Source organism: Oncorhynchus masou, chromosome 12 (genome assembly GCF_036934945.1).
Source record: "Oncorhynchus masou masou isolate Uvic2021 chromosome 12, UVic_Omas_1.1, whole genome shotgun sequence".
NCBI lineage: Eukaryota > Metazoa > Chordata > Actinopteri > Salmoniformes > Salmonidae > Oncorhynchus > Oncorhynchus masou.
In genome coordinates this window covers 61,837,995-61,856,198 of record NC_088223.1, presented here as the reverse complement: position 1 = coordinate 61,856,198, position 18,204 = coordinate 61,837,995, and the positions used below count along the sequence as shown (strand labels likewise).

General features: G+C 42.5%; 1 protein-coding gene across 1 annotated transcript in view; it reads left to right on the top strand.

Annotated features, from left to right (window-relative positions):
• The first annotated feature begins 5,605 nt into the window (after nucleotides 1–5,605).
• LOC135550585 (cGMP-dependent 3',5'-cyclic phosphodiesterase-like) overlaps nucleotides 5,606–18,204 on the top strand; it is a 48,816-nt gene continuing 36,217 nt past the window's right edge. The window contains exon 1 of the mRNA XM_064981530.1: nucleotides 5,606–5,956. Within this exon, the coding sequence (XP_064837602.1) occupies nucleotides 5,852–5,956 (105 nt within the window). The 5' untranslated portion in view covers nucleotides 5,606–5,851. The remainder of the gene's footprint in view (nucleotides 5,957–18,204) is intronic.

Here is an 18,204-nt window from a genome sequence, read left to right as displayed (position 1 = left end):
CTAGCAAGAGCACAGTATAGCTCATTATACCTAGCAAGAGCAGAGACAGTTGCATTCTACAGTATAGCTCTCACCCACACCCATTATACCTAGCAAGAGCAGAGACAGTTTCATTCTACAGTATAGCCCTCACCCACACCCATTATACCTAGCAAGAGCAGAGACAGTTTCATTCTACAGTATAGCATTATACCTAGCAAGAGCAGAGTTGCATTCCAAGAGCAGAGACAGTTCTTCTACAGTATAGCCCCCACACCCATTATACACCCAGTTGCATTCTACAGTATAGCTCATTTATACCTAGCAAGAGCAGAGACAGTTTCATTCTACAGTATAGCCCTCACCCACACTCATTATACCTAGCAAGAGCAGAGACAGTTTCATTCTACAGTATAGCCCTCACCCATTATACACAAGAGCAGAGACAGTTTCATTATACAGTATAGCCCTCACCCACATTATACCTAGCAAGAGCAGAGACAGTTTCATTCTACAGTATAGCCCTCACCCACACTCATTATACCTAGCAAGAGCAGAGACAGTTTCATTCTACAGTATAGCCCTCACCCACACTCATTATACCTAGCAAGAGCAGAGACAGTTTCATTATACAGTATAGCCCTCACCCTCACCCATTATACCTAGCAAGAGCAGAGACAGTTTCATTATACAGTATAGCCCTCACCCACACTCATTATACCTAGCAAGAGCAGAGACAGTTTCATTCTACAGTATATTGAAATGAAAACATACAGACCTGAGGGTAATAGTAGGGGAAGCAGTATAGAACTACACTACAACAACAAACTCAAACAAAAATATTAGAGGCACGTGAGAAAAATAATCTAAATGTCATGTTGACTTTGAAGCTCCTTTGATTGGGACATAATGACAAGGTTGGAGAGCTGCAGTCGTAAAACCATCTAAGTTTAGACACCGAGCATTCTGTTCATGTTATTATGGTAACAGTGGTGGTCAGTAATTATTGGAGAGCAGGATTTCAACCCTGTCATTACTCAAGACCACAGCTTGTTGCATTACAGTGATGTGCAGTTTCTCTTTTTATTAATGGACTAATCCTTTAACAGTACCTTAACATAAAAATGAATCTGAGGGAAGGTTAGCTAGACACCGCCCTTAGAGCAGGGAAAGAAGACTGATCTTGTTGCTGTTGTCCAGTGCCTGGCTGGTCAAAGCCCAAGAGGTTTCTCTCTCTCTTTAGGCTGATTTTGAATTGGTATCTGAAAACCTTATTGTGATTAAGCAATGTTGATATCATTGTATGTCATTCAACATTAAAACTGTGTCTTTTGAATACAATGTGTATAGTTTTTCTTTTTCTTACAATCATTATCCAACCATTCCTTTGATGTCTGAAGTCAGGATGCTTGGGCACTTCAAATCCTGCTCGACTTGTTTGGTTGATTTTTTTTCTGTTGTGTTATTGACTGTACGTTTGATTATTCCATGTGTAACTCTGTGTTGTTTTTGTCGCACTGATTTGCTTTATCTTGGCCAGGTTGCAATTGTAAATGAGAACTTGTTCTCAACTGGCCTACCTGGTGAAATAATAGAAAGCCAAAGCATTGACGATTTAATATATCCAGTCCTACTGTAGAAGATGCTCAGAAATAAAAGGGCTGTCAGATAGTTGTTGAGGATTTCTCCTTCAGAGCTGTATCACCATAGAAACACAAAATTTGATTATTATTTATGTTAATGTACCTTAAAGGGTTTAAGACTGGATCTCTGGCATGTTGCTACAGCACATTAAACCCCCCCCACCACCACCATCACCACCACTATTCTCAATCGCCCATAAAGTTTTATTGGTGCTCTTGTGGAGCTAAGTGCCTCTCGCTCAGTAAAAAGGCTTTCTAATATCCTTTTATTTTTCAGCTGTATGTCGTTAGACATGAGGCTGTGTGGGTAATGGCTTTACATTAGGAACTCAGGGCTGGTGAAGTGGCTCAGTCATCCCTGGTAATAACCATGCACTCCCATTCACCCCCAGTTCTTACATCACCACGCCCATTAAGCTTCAACGTTACCATAACCTGCACATACTTGACACACAAATGCTACGTTCGTTATGGAATCTTAGATTTTAGAGCAACTTTTCTCACTCCTCATCCTGCAGACATGTAGATCTTGCTGACTGGTCTGTCATTTAATTACCTGACATTGATTTAAAAATGTCTATGTTTAATAGAAGCCCTGCATGCCAATTGCAGGTCCAAAATGTTTTAGAATAACATTTTTAGTGGTCATTCATGGGGCTAGATTAGAAACCAAAGAAGGAATATATCTCTCTGGTGGTGTTCTGGTGTCATGAATCTTTAAAGGCTATCTGAAGGACAAAATACGAGTGAGGTGTTTATCTCATGGCATGCTAACCATTTCCGTTACAATACTGACATATTCCACTCAGTTTCCACTCATAACAACGTACTGCCCAGAATAGAGAGACAGTTAAATGTAATACCGGTAGATGAAGAAAAACATTTATAAAATGTTTTCTTAGCTTTAATAATAATTTGTATTGCTTGTCTAAATCTCATGTTTGATCATGTCAATAAATTGCTTATTGCTCAAGTGAATATTTGTATTAACTCTCTGCTAGTCAGCTCTCATTCAAGGGTAGTTGGTTTATTTTATTCATGCACATAATTTTCACTAAACCATTTAGAGATATGGGCCTTTCTATAAACAATGGGGCTAATGTGTGACATTGAGATAAACATTTCAAAATGGTTTGAAATAAAAATGATTTTCATGCAGTTCCACATGTGTACCCAGAGGAATAAATGTGAGTATATGCAAATTGGCCTCACCTATATAACAACATATACAGTGACTTGCGAAAGTATTCGCCCCCCTTGGCATTTTTCCTATTTTGTTGCCTTACAACCTGGAATTAAAATCGATTTTGCGGGGTTTGTATCATTTGATTTACACAACATGCCTACCACTTTGAAGATGCAAAATTTGTTTTATTATGTAACAAACAAGAAATAAGACAACAAAACAGAAAACTTGAACATGCATAACTATCCACCCCCCTATGGCAATACTTTGTAGAGCCACCTTTTACAGCAATTATAGCTGCAAGTCTCTTGGGGTATGTCTGTAAGCTTGGCACATCTAGCCACTGGGATTTTTGCACATTCTTCAAGGCAAAACTGCTCCAGCTCCCTCAAGTTGGATGGGTTCCTGCTGGTGTACAGCAATCTTTAAGTCATACCACAGATTCTGAATTGGATTGAGGTCTGGGCTTTGACTAGGCCATTCCAAGACATTTAAATGTTTCCCCTTAAACCACTCGAGTGTTGCTTTAGCAGTATGCTTTGGGTCATTGTCCTGCTGGAAGGTGATCCCTGTCCCAGTCTCAAATCTCTGGAAGACTGAAACAGGTTTACCTCAATAATTTCCCTGTATTTAGTGCCAACCATTATTCTTTTCAATTCTGACCAGTTTCCCAGTCCCTGCTGATAAAAAACATCCCCACAGCATGATGCTGGGGATGGTATTCTCGGGGTGATGAGAAGTGTTAGGTTTGCGCCAGACATAGTCTCCCACATGCCTTTCTCTTTAAGCAGTGGCTTTTTTCTGGCCACTCTTCCATAAAGCCCAGCTCTGTGGAGTGATTTATTTGCCTGTCATCCAGGCAAAGGGTGGCTACTTTGAAGAATCTCAAATATAAAATACATTTTGATTTGCTTTACACTTCTTTGGTTACTTCAAAAATGGTTTTATGTCACACGATTTTGGACAAATCCGCCAAGACACCAACCATGATAAATTGTTAAACAGGTTTTAAATCAACTTGTGAATTTCATTGAATATAGCTATGACCCCCCCCCCCCCTCTTATGTCTTAATGTAATGACATGAAAAAAAATTGTCAGATTGTTATCAATTACTTATCAACAGCCGTAAAAAGTTGTCCAGTGTAGGAAATCCTCACTGATACCCTAGTTTATAGAAATACCCATATACTGTAATTCAGTTTTTATGCTTGATGGGAGATTGAGTTTATTTTATTCAGAGCTAATAGAATCACACGAGCCTATAAAGTTGTATTTGTCTTATTATTATTCCCCCTTTTTCTCACAATTTCAATTATGATCTTGTCTCATCACTAAAACTTCCAAAAGGACTCGGCGAAGGTTGAGTCAAGCGTGCTCCGAAGCATTACCCGCCAAACCATGCTCCTTAACACCCGCCCACTTAACCAGGAAGCCAGCTGGACTAATGTGTCAGAAAAACTGTTCTACTGACGACTGAAGTCAGCCTGCACCCGCCCGGCCCACCACAAGGAGTCGCTTGAGCTCAATGAGCTACGTAATGCCCCCCCGGCCAAACCCTCCCCTAACCCAGACGACGCTGGGCCAATTGTGGACCGCCCTATAGAGCTCCTGGTCATGGCCGGTTGGGACACAGCATGGGATTGAACACAGGTCTGTAGTTACACCTCAAGCACTGCAATACAGTGCTTTAGAACGCTGCGCCACTCAGGAGGCCCTTCTTTGTCTTATTATCTGTGTCTCATTTCAAAGTTATGCCAATTGCACATGCTGGTGGATTTTTGGTTGTTTTCTTTGCTGTGCTTTTCAGTAGGTAACTGAAAATCTTTTCAGTAACTCTTGACAGGGGACAGGCCCGTTATGATATCAGGGTCTTTGTTATTTGCCCTCATTATCATATAAAGGACATTGTGTTGCATATTATTCCCCCAATGTTCTATCTGTGTTCAGCCTTTGCCTATCATTAACCAAACCTTTTATCTGGAAAGTCATATGAGTATTCTACCTTCCACCTCTTGACTGTTTTGTTGCTAATATGACTCAGAGTCAAATGAATCTTGTGTCAATAGAGATGCCTCATCATGGGACCAAACATTATCATTGATGTCACATTGATGTAACAATCATCCTCCTGGATTATTAAAACTTATTTAATACCTTAATTTAATTACATTTAAAACCAACTAGTTATCATAGGCTACCTACGGTACTCTACAGACCAACCTGACAGTGCTATTGTAAGCTAATAGACTTGTGTGTGTGATAGAATGCTGCTCCATGAAGCCTTCTGTTATAGGAGCTTGCACAAAGGCAACCCCCAATGAGCCAGCAAGCCTCTCTGACCCTGGTCTGAAACAATATCTCTCTCACTCACCGGCACTTAAAGATCAATATCAGTGTGTGAGTGTGTGTGTGTGTGTGTGTGTGTGTGTGTGTGTGTGTGTGTGTGTGTGTGTGTGTGTGTGTGTGTGTGTGTGTGTGTGTGAGCGTGCGTGTGAGAGAGCGAGCGAAAGAGAGGGGGGAGAGTGAGATACTTCTGAAGGTATTTCCTCTTTGCTCCTCTGTCTGTTTTTGGAACTCTGCAGTTGTTCTGGAGCAGGTGGGGATGACATTGGGGATATTCACAGACATTCACACAAACATGTAGTTTCCATACAAGTGTGCACATACGGATTGCCTAAACCACACACACACGCAACATAATAACCCCACTCACAGTATTATTATGACAGACAAGGGGGGTGGGGCTGAGTGGAGAGAATGTTGGAGGGGAGGAGATTTGAAGAGAGTCTTGAGAGAGAGACAGAGAGAGTGTTAGACCGAGAGAGAAGCCTGGAGCATGCACAGAAATGTGTAGGCTTGTTTATGTACTGAGACTGTCTCCACTTACTCTGACAACCAGGAGAGTAATAGATGAAGAGAGCCAAAGAGACTGATAGAAAGATATTATTAGTGGCTGAAGGACAGAGACAAATAGAAAACGAAACACAGAGATAAAGAAAAAGAGACAGAGAGATAGGAGGTAGCAATAGAAACACAGGCATTATGCTGCGGTGGGTTCTTATGGCCCTGTTTCGCTTCTTCAGGAGAGCAGGACGGCAGGTGTTCCCACCAGTGGAGGAGAGAGGGGCTTACTCAAACTCCGTACAGGTAAGACTCCTTATCTGTCCCAGCCTCACACCGTCTGTCTCCTGCCACAAGTATCTGTACTCCACAAACTTAAGGACTGGCTTATGTCAGTCTCTTAGAGATTTGATCAGTCACCATAGTGACAGCTGTCAGTCAAGAGCAGTGTGCTGGTTTCTTCTTTTTTATAATGTTTCAACTAAAATCCGTTGCATGCAGTAGTGAGTAAATCTATGTGAGAGAAAGATGATTCCCACCAGCTCAGAGTTGGAAGTGTTTATAATTTCCATGCTCAGCTGATTGGTAGAGGCCTCCGGTATGGCTGTGCTGTTTAGACTTGTCAAATGCAGGTGGACTTTCCGATTTCAACCAAATGGTTCATGTTTTACTGGTGGCAATGTGGAGCGTTTGTGTATCTGTGTCTTAGTCTGTGTGTCAGAGGTACGATAGCCACCTGTTAGCCCCCCCCCCTCCCTAAAATTCTACACATTTGCCATCGGGTAAGGATAACAATTTGCATTTTATAGTTAATCTCATGCTATTCTATATGTTTTGCAATGATTCTAAAAGAGTTGTGCATTTTTAAGCTAATTTCCTGCAATTCTACACATATTGCCATGGGGCAGAGAGGAACACGTGCAGTTTTATAGCTAATCCCATGCTATTCTACACATTTTGCAATGAGACAGAGATAATTGAGCATTTCTAAAGCTATTTTCCTGCTATTCTACACGTTGCCATGATGCTGATAGAACATTTTGCAGTGTTACAGCAATTGTTATTATATTTTTACGACTGTTCGGGGAGGGGGCCTACCATAGAAGTCCTATTCAAATACTAGAGAGGCTATGTCATAAACCCTCAAAATTCCAGAGTGGGGTGAAAATGGCAGCCATATTGGTCAGGGAGAAATCCAACCCAGTCTAATTGGAATAAATGGCAGTAGAGGCATAATCCGGATTTGACTTATGCAGGAAAGTAAAACAAAGACCATAAATGTCCACATTTTTGTATTCTTGGAAAGCTGAGAGTTATTATATGATACAATATCAGTACTTGTCTAAGTCCTGTCATCTACTGATTCCAGCCAGTGTATGGCTGTGGATTGACTGCAATTGTTTTAATGGAATGTTGTCATAATGGCACAATATCTTATCACAGCACTGGCAAACCATGGTTGAACAACTCCCTGACCAAAATGGCTGACCTTTATCCCATCATTAGAAGTTTCATGGCCATTCTAGTATTCTATTTCCTAATTCTATGGGGGAGACCTTCAGGGGGCCCCCAACCCCAAATGTACAGAACCAATCAAAAGTTTGGACACACCTAATCATTGCAGGGGTTTTCTTTATGTTCTACATTGTAGAATAATAGATGAAGACATTCAAACTATGAAATAGCACATATGAAATCATGCAGTAACCAAAAAAAGTGTTAAAAGTGTATTTTATATTTGAGATTGTTCAAAGTAGCCACCCTTTGCCTTGATGACAGCTTTGCACACTCTTGGCATTCTCTCAACCAGCTTCACCTGGAATGATTTTCCAACAGTCTTGAAGGAGTTCCCACATATGCTGAGCAATTGTTGACTGCTTTTCCTTCACTCTGTGGTCCGACTCATCCCAAACCATCTTAATTGGGTTGAGGTCGGGTGATGCAAAACCATCATTCTCCTTCTTGGTCAAATAGCCCTTACACAGCCCGGAGGTGTGTTTTTGTTCATTGTCCTGTTGAAAAACAAATGAGTCCCACTAAGCGTAAACCAGATGGGATGGCGTATCGCTGCAGTATGCAGCAGTAGCCATGCTGGTTAAGTGTGCCTTGAATTCTAAATAAATTACTGACAGTGTTACCAGCAAAGCACCCCAACACCATCACACCTCCTCCTCCATGAATCACGTTGGGAACCACACATGCGGAGATCATCCGTTCACCTACTCCGCGTCTCACAAAGACACGGTGGTTGGAAACAAAAATCTCACATTTGCACTCATCAGACCAAAGGACAGATTTCCAACAGTCTAATGTCTATTGCTTGTGTTTCTTGGCCCAAGCAAGTCTCTTATTGCTGTCCTTTCGTAGTGGTTTCTTTGCAGCAATTCGACCATGAAGGCCTGATTCACTCAGTCTCCTCTGAACAGTTGATGTTGAGATGTGTCTGTTACTTGAACTCTGTGAAGCATTTATTTGGGCTGCACTTTCTGAGGCTGGTAACTCTGAACAGTTGATGTTGAGATGTGTCAGTTACTTGAACTCTGTGAAGCATTTATTTGGGCTGCACTTTCTGAGGCTGATCCTCTGCAGCAGAGGTAACTCTGGGTCTTCCTTTCCTATGGCAGGCCTCATGAGAGCCAGTTTCATCTTAGCTCTTCATGGTTTTTGCGACTGCACTTGAAGAAACTTCCAAGTTCTTTAAATTTTCCGTATTGACTGACCTTCATGTCTTAAAGCAATGATAGACTGTCAATTATTTTTGCTTATTTGAGCTGTTCTTTGAGCTGTTCTGGGCGGCAGGGTAGCCTAGTGGTTAGAGCGTTGGACTAGTAACCGGAAGGTTGCGAGTTCAAACCCCTGAGCTGACAGGGTACAAATCTGTCGTTCTGCCCTTGAACAGGCAGTTAACCCACTGTTCCCAGGCCGTCATTGAAAATAAGAATTTGTTCTTAACTGACTTGCCTGGTTAAATAAAAAAAACTATGGACTTGGTCTTTTACCAAACAGGGGTAACTTCGGTATACCACCCCTTCCTTGTCACAACACAACTGATTGGCTCAAATGTATTAAGAAGGAAAGAAATTCCACAAATTGCCTTTTAACATCGCACACCTGTTAATTGAAATGCATTCCAGGTAACTACATCATGAAGCTGGTTAAGAGAATGCCAAGAGTGTGCAAAGCTGTCATCAAGGTATTGGGTGGCTACATTGAAGAATGTCATATATGAAAGGTGTGTTCAAACTTTTGACTGGTACTGTATCTATTTTTTTTCTTTTAACCCCAAAGCCAAGCCAAGATCCAGCTCTTTTACAGCCACGGAAAAGTATTTAAAAAAGTTACATTTTTGTTTACTTTCAGTGTTGGTAATGTTTTTCGTAATTTATTTCAGCTTTTTAAAACTTGTTTAATGTCGTCCTTCTCTCTTTCTGGTACATTTAGTGTAGAAGCTGCCCCTCCTCTTCCATGTTGACTGTCTGCATCATTAGCCTGGTCCTTATTGCTGTGCTGAGGAAACTTGTTTGGCTAGAGGGCGTTCATAGCGGTCAGATAAGAAAGCAGCATTGGCTCAGTGTTTATGTGTGTCTGCATGGGCGATTGTGTTTATTTTAGCTTTATTCATGGTAAACATTGGCTGGTTGAAATGCAGTGGTCAGTGTGATGAGGGATATTATTCGTTTTATAAACAGTGATAGTCAGACGGTGATAGCATCCTCAGTCCCTGGGGTCCCACCAGGCAAGGTGAAATCAACACTTAATTATCCATGACTGACTGACAGGCTGTTATTATGACTCTCCCTACAGGATAGAGCTCATTGTCTAGGGAAGGACCGTTTGTATAGCACAGAAGCAAGGATATTAGCATGAGGGCCACTTACACATGAGATATCTATTTGTGATTGAACTGGGTATCAAACCCTGAGAGCAAACATGTATTTACTCATGAAAGGGCTTACTATATATTGATTCTGTTTTGAAGTATCCTAGTAAGTCAACAGAGCAAATGGATTCATCTGTTCTCAGCCTCATTTCCAGCCTCGAAGCCTCTCAATCTCACAAGTTTACATGAATGTTCACTGCACAGTCTTGTAATTACAAGGCTACCTCATTTGGGCAATTATAATCATAACCTTTCCAACCCACCCTTGTATTACAATCTTTTAACTGGTATGTCTGTTTTCTTGTTTTGGGAGTGTACACTGTTAAAATAGAAAGACTCACAACACCATCATTGTGTAGTAAAACCATAAAAAGTAGTGCGCCTATGGTGAGATCTGCTGTTTTAATGTAAACCCAATGTAAATGTTATGATACACTGAATGTATTTAAAAATAGACTGGAAGTACTCTGAAACACCCAAATTGGTTCTTTAATCTGAATAATTGTGTTCTTAAGTGAGTGTTGGGAAAACACTTTTGGTGTTTCAGTGCATTTGAAAGGCAACATTAAAACATTAAAATTATGTTTTGGCAGACTGTCTCCCATACAATCAAATGGTTTTAAATTGCAAATGGTTTATAGCATAAATATTGATTGAGGATTTTCATTAAATATTTTGATTAACATTTTAAAGAAGACACTGGGAATTGAATAATTTTTCCAGGGTAGACTTTAGCACTAATTATAGGCTACAGTTGCCAAGCCCATTGTGATATGATAAATAATGTTACAATCAAAATGTTTAGGGCTATGCAAGTTACAGCAGAGGTCACATGTGTATAGTGGGCCTTCATCAATGGCATTCATGTAAGAAGGTGGATGTGAAACCAGGTCTCCCACTTGTCAAAACACTGCCTTAGTGCACTCAGCCAGTCTTCAAGACTAAACTGGTGTGCTAAACCACCCTTGTTACACTGAGCACTGGAGCCCGTTCCAGACTTGAGATGAGTAGACTCAAGTCATGTTAAGTCATCTTATCTCAAGTCTGAATATGGCCTAGAGATAATATATTTTTGTGAAATTCCACCTTTATTATGGAGTGAAATTTTGACAGGGGAGACAAGAAATGTAACCCCTGAATGCTGGGGCAGTAAGATGGCAAATGTACAGTGGGGTAAAAAAGTTTTTCTTCAGCCACCAATTGTGCAAGTTCTCCCACTTAAAAAGATGAGAGAGGCCTGTAATTTTCATCATAGGTACACTTCAACTATGACAGACAAAAAGAGGGGGAAAAAATCCAGAAAATCACATTGTAGGATTTTTTATGAATTTATTTGCAAATGATGGTGGAAAATAAGTATTTGGTCACCTACAAACAAGCAAGATTTCTGGCTCTCACAGACCTGTAACTTCTTCTTTAAGAGGCTCCTCTGTCCTCCACTCGTTACCTGTATTAATGGCACCTGTTTGAACTTGTTATCAGTATAAAGGACATCTGTCACACTCCAAACTCCACAAAGAGCTGTCAAAGGACACCAGAAACAAAATTGTAGACCTGCACCAGGCTGGGAAGACTGAATCTGCAACAGGTAAGCAGCTTGGTTTGAAGAAATCAACTGTGGGAGGAATTATTAGGAAATGGAAGACATACAAGACCACTGATAATCTCCCTCGATCTGGGGCTCCACGCAAGATCTCACCGCGTGGGGTCAAAATGATCACAAGAACGGTGAGCAAAAATCCCAGAACCACACGGGGGGACCTAGTGAATGACCTGCAGAAAGCTGGGACCAAAGTAACAAAGCCACACTACGCCGCCAGGGACTCAAATCCTGCAGTGCCAGGCCTGTCTGAAGTTTGCTAGAGAGCATTTGGATAATCCAGAAGAAGATTGGGAGAATGTCATATGGTCAGATGAAATCAAAATAGAACTTTTTGGTAAAAACTCAACTCGTCGTGTTTGGAGGACAAAGAATTCTGAGTTGCATCCAAAGAACACCATACCTACTGTGAAGCATGGGGGTGGAAACATCATGCTTTGGGGCTGTTTTTCTGCAAAGCGACCAGGACGACTGATCCGTGTAAAGGAAAGAATGAATGGGGCCATGTGTCGTGAGATTTTGAGTGAAAACCACCTTCCATCAGCAAGGGTATTGAAGATGAAACGTGGCTGGGTCTTTCAGCATGACAATAATCCCAAACACACCGCCCCGTGCAGCTTATTTAATCGAATATAAGTTTTGTAATGGTTAGGTTGTTACAAATGCACTGACATAAGAAGACGCATGTAGCATTTTGTCAACTTACCCCAAAGCAACTTTATATTGGAATTGTGCTTGTTGTCATAGATAGACTCATCATTGCTCATTTTAGCATGGACATTGTCATTCAGGGCTTCCACCATTTTAAAGTAGTCAACTGGGTGGGGATTCCTATGAGTTGGGAGCAATCAGCCAATGAAGGAATTGACTACTTTAAAATGGAGATAGCCTCAATGGCACAGACATAAAGATGAGGCCTCTATCTATCTCAATTGCCTGTTGTGGACACACATATCTGCCCTCTCATTGACTAGAATGGTCCCACCTGATCTTGCCTCCTCCAGCCTGCCTTCCATCTTCGAGGACATGTTTTTCCATTGTTAATAGTAACACGACTATCTTGTCAATATAATAGAAAATCTTTGATGCTCAGATAAAACTGTCCACAACAATCCATGTATGTGTCAATGAAAACGTGAGTACAATGTTATCAAATTGAGAAAGGAAACGGTAAAGGAATTCACTCAATAAGAATATTTGATTTGTGTAGCATTTCAGCCACCAATGCTAATAATCCAAGTCAAACAGCCATTTTAATTAATTGATCAGTTTTCATGATGCTACATGTAGTCGTTAATTGCCAAATCCTTGCTTGCACCTTTTGTGCACCTGTTTTAAATTAAGGCCTGCTTTTTAGTTAATACTACCGGCTTGTTTGCCTACTAACTTTATGAGCTGTATCTATTGTTTGATGTATGTATGTAAATAACCACTGCCAATTTAGCCTGCTCTAGCATTGACCTACCATACCACACCATGTTATTGCATCATACTATTGACAATTCATATTGTTATCTTGTTGCTATATTTGCATAGCTTAATCATGTATGCATTTTGCATATTGCTATTGATATGTTTCATAATTGTAAATTCATATTGCAATTTATTAATATTACAATATTGAGAACCTAATTATGTATTTATGTCCTATCATTATTATTTGTTATTGTTAGTAATTTATGTCTCCCTGCAGAAAAACATACGTACTGAGGTGCGTACTGGCTGCAGAGAAGTCAGGCGCAGTAGTGGGATAACTGATTTACAACGGCGTGGTTTAATATCCATAAACCACCATCAACAGATCAATACAATAAATGGGTCAAACAAAACCCGGTAAATACCAGCATACCGTGCATAAGCACTACAAGAAACAATTACAGACAAACCCCGGCCCAAGCTTCCGGCAGGGCAGGCGGAGGGGCAGGTTTCGGGTTGAGAGCCAGACCTGGTCCCCCAGTGTGAACACCAGGGCCTCACTGTGGTGGCAAACTGCGTTCTCCTTTTGGCGCGTGGGCCACCAGTACCTCCAGCTCAAACAGCGCACTGTCTGACCGATCCCAGGATGACCAGAGGAGGGTGACTTGTGGGCCCAATAGATCAACCGGTCATGAACAGCAGACGGGACGTACAGACGCCCAGCGGGACACTGAACGGGAGCGGGCTCTGCACGTAAAGCCTGCTCAATGTCCGTGTCCAGCTCCCACACTCCCAGTACCACCAGGCAGGAGGCGGGGAGTATGAGAGTGGGATACATGGGCCGCTCCTCTGTGTCATACAGCCGGGACAATGCGTATTCCTTCACGTTCTGGGAGCCTGGTCTGTAGGAAAGGTTAAACACAAAACGGGTGAAAAACATGGACCACCTTGCCTAGCGAGGGTTCAGTCTCATCGCTGCTCGGATGTACTCCAGATTGCGGTGGTCAGTCCAGATGAGAAAAGGGTGTCTAGCCCCCTCAAGCCAATGTCTCCACGCCGTCAAGGCCTTGACGACAGCCAACAGCTCCCGGTCCCCCACTTCATAGTTTCGCTGAGCTTCTTCGAGATGTAGGCACAGGGGCGGAGCTTCGGTGGCATACACGGGTGCTGAGAGAGCACGGCTCCTATCCCAGCCTTGGACGTGTCCACCTCCACTATGAATGCCAAAGAGGGATCCGATGGGCCAGCACGGGAGCCGAGGTAAACAGAGCCCTCAGGTGACTAAAAGCCCTGTCCACCTCAGCTGACCACTGCAAGCGTACCGGGCCCCCCTTCAGCAGTGAAGTAATGGGACCAAAACCCCGGATAAACCTCCGGTAGTAGTTGGCAAATCCTAAGAACCACTGCACCTCATTTACATTACATTTTACATTTAAGTCATTTAGCAGACGCTCTTATCCAGAGCGACTTACAAATTGGTGAATTCACCTTCTGACATCCAGTGGAACAGCCACTTTACAATAGTGCATCTAAATCATTTAAGGGGGGGGGGGGGTGAGAAGGATTGCTTTATCCTATCCTAGGTATTCCTTGAAGAGGTGGGGTTTCAGGTGTCTCCTCCTTTACCGTGGTGGGAGTTGGCCAATTACACACGGCTGAAATGCGGTCACTCTCCATCTCCAAACCCTGGGGTGAAATGCGATACCCTAGGAAGGAGATGGACTATTGGAAGAACAGGCATTTCTCAGCCTTGACCTACAGGTCATGCTCCAACAGGCAACCAAGCACCCTGCGCACCAGGGACACATGCTCGTCGCATGCAACGGAGTATATCAAAATGTCATCAATATACACCACTACACCCTGCCCGTGCAGGTCCCTGAACATCTCGTCTACAAAGGCTTGGAAGACTGGATGGCGCATTCATCAACCCGTACGGCATGATGAGGTACTCATAGTGCCCTGAGGTGGTACTAAAAGCCGTCTTCCACTCGTCTCCCTCCCGGATACGCACCAGGTTGTAAGCGCTCCTGAGATCTAGTTTAGCGAAGAAGCGCGCCACGTGCATTGACTCAATCGCTGTGACGATGAGTGGTAGTGGGTAACTATACCTCACAGTGATCTGATTCAGACCCCGATAGTCAATACATGGGTGCAGACCCCCCACCTTCTTCTTCACAAAAAAGAAACTTGAGGAGGCGGGTGAAGTGGAGGACCGAATGTACCCCTGACGCAGGGAGACATATGTTTCCATAGCCTCTGTCGGTGAGAGGGGATACACGTTACTCCTGGAAAGTCACCTTCTTTTTGGAGAAGGCAAGAGTCAAATCGGCATATTCAGGAGGAATGCGCACGGTGGTGACCTGGTCTGGACTCTCCACCATTGTAGCACGCCTAAACGCCTATCTGAGAACTCTCGCGACCACCCCGTGAGAGCCCTCTGTGGCCAAGAAACAGTGGGGTTATGACAAGCTAACCAGGGTAGGCCCAGCACCACGGGAAACACAGGAGTCAATAAGGAAGAGACTAATTATCTCCTTGTGACCCCCGGGGTCACCATGCCCATAGGAGCGGTGACCTCCCTAATCAACCCTGACCCTAATGGTCGACTATCTAAGGTGTGAATGGGGAAGGGCACAGCCACGGGAACAATCGGGATCCCTAAACTATGGGCTAACGCTCTATCAATAAAATTCCCAGCCGAGCCAGAATCGACGAGCGCCTTATGCTGGGAATGCGGGGAAAACTCAGGGAAAGTGACATACACAAACATATGTGCAACAGAGGGCTCTGGGTGAGAATGGTGCCGGCTCACCTGGGGTGACGCCAGAGCGCCCTACCTGTTGCCTCGATCCCCAGAGGAACCAACCTGGCACCGACCAGCAGTGTGACCTCTGCGGCAACAGATGGTGCACCAGCTGGAACCCCCTCCGGTCTCCCTGCATACCGCCCCTCCCAGCTCCATGGGTATTGGAGAGGGGTTGCGGGAGGATGGAACCACCAGACCCCGATCTGATCGTCCGCGGGTAGCTAGCAGGTTGTCCAGCCGGATGGACAGGTCCACCAGCTGGTCGATTGTGAGGGTGGTGTCTCTGCAGGCCAACTTCCTCAGGACGTCCTCGCACAGACTGCAGCGGTAATGGTCGATTAGGGCCCTGTTCCATTCTGGACATCATCTGAATATAAAGACTCAGGTCAAGACATTAGCATAAAGTGTCACTGGCCACTTTAAGAAATTGAACACTAGTTACTTTAACAATGTTTACATATTTTGCATTACTCATCTCATATGTACAGTATATACTGTATTCTATTCTATTCAACTGTGTCTTAGTCTATGCCGCTCTGACATTGCTCATCCACATTTATATATTCTCAATTCCCTTTACTTAGATTTGTGTGTATGTTGTGAAGGTGTTAGATATTACTGCACTGTCGGAGCTAGAAACACAAGCATTTCGCTACACAATAACATCTGCTCAACATGTGTATGTGACCAATACAATTTGATTTGATTTGGTGGATTGTATTGAGCGATCGTATTGAGCCCTGGGCTGAAGTTATGTACAAGTTTTTTATAAGTGTTACTTCTAGCAGTCATTGCCTGTATTTTTTTAAGGATGTTAATATGATAAATACATCACAGATCTTTGAACTGTCTTACTTTATCAATATAAACATTTTAGACTTGTTAATGTTTTCATTTGATAATTTGTCAATGAAATATAAAGCATTTGAAGCTTGAAAATTATTTATTGAACAGTAATTTTGTACTCATAAGTTATTATTCTGGACAAACTGAGTTTTGTGAAAACCCATTAATACATTTTCTGGTGTCCTTTGTTTGAGCATAATAATTAACATTTTTGACCTTTTGGAATTACTGATAAGTTTGTAAATGCACCATATAAGGTCAGGGAATATACACTGAGAAAGGGACTCCCATTTACAGTATTTGAAAACTCCAGAAGACAGGATCTAACTCTGCACTAGACAGGATGTAAAACACCACAATAGTGTTTAGAAGCTTTAGAAATAGGAAACAGCACCAAAAGAGAAGGGATCTAATTCTGCACTAAACAGAACTCAAAACTCAAATAGTGTTTTCAACCTTCTCAGTGTTCGTGCTCCCAGTCTCTGACAAGGTGCTGCACATTTTTTTATTATTTAGTGTTACAAAACACCATGTCATGTTTCAGAACACCTCAGGATGAATGTTTCAGTACACCTTAAATCTGTCCCAATACCCTCACAACCATATGTTTAAATACTCCAGCAAAGTTTATGTTTAAGGTGGTGGTAGCTCATTTGCCACTAATTTTAGTGTTACGAAACACTTCATTTATTTGTGTAGAACTTATATCAGCGACTTCTCTTCTTCCCACTCAGCACTGTAATTGCTGAATATGTCCACAAAATCCTCCCATGAGTCCTCTGACAGTTTCAGTTGATCTTCTATGCAAACTGACAGACAGACAGGCAGGCAGGGCTGTGTCTGTGCAAGGCATCAAGGCAGCTCAGCTTCAGAGATAGTCAGGGATGTTGTTGACCACAGAGCCCCATGATGTCTCTACCCATTAGTGATGCCACAGTGGACTCTTATCTCTGTGATGCGTAGCTGTCTCTACACAGCACTTGTCAGTGGGGTGCCTTTCTACGTTGGTGATGCTCAGCTCTAACTATGATCCTCCAGAGCCTTGTTTGCTGATGGAGACAGGCCTGCTGGGAGGCTGGCGTTGGCATTTGAGCTGCTCGTCAAAGCACAGTTAGGGTGAGGACAGCGCTCTGTGTTTTTGACTGTCACTGTCAGTTCTCTGACGTACTGTGTGCGCATGCAATGGGGTAAAAATAGGGAAGGTATTTCTGGGTCACAACTAGCATGCTGCAAATCAATATGGACCAATTTGCATCAGCAACCATCTGTCAGACCCCTGGTCTTTACCCTCAAACCCCTCTGCTGTTTACAGACAGCAACAAACAATGTTTTTCTGACCACAGTGGAGGCTAGAGGCACTCTAATGTCCTGTCTCACTGTGTACATGTCACACCCTGACCATAGAGAGCCGTTTTATTTCTCTATTTGGTTAGGTCAGGGTGTGATGTGGGGTGGGCATTCTATGTTTTGTAGTTCTGCGTGTTTGGCCGAGTGTGGTTCCCAATCAGAGGCAGCTGTATATCTTTGTCTCTGATTGGGAATCATACTTAGGCAGCCTGTTTTCAAATCAAATCAAATCAAATTTTATTTGTCACATACACATGGTTAGCAGATGTTAATGCGAGTGTAGCGAAATGCTTGTGCTTCTAGTTCTGACAATGCAGTAATAACCAACAAGTAATCTAACTAACAATTCCTAAACTACTGTCTTATACACAGTGTAAGGGGATAAAGAATATTGTACATAAGGATATATGAATGAGTGATGGTACAGAGCAGCATAGGCAAGATACAGTAGATGGTATCGAGTACAGTATATACATATGAGATGAGTACGTAAACAAAGTGGCATAGTTAAAGTGGCTAGTGATACATGTATTACATAAGGATGCAGTCGATGATATAGAGTACAGTATATACGTATGCATATGAGATGAATAATGTAAGGTAAGTAACATTATATAAGGTAGCATTGTTTAAAGTGGCTAGTGATATATTTACAT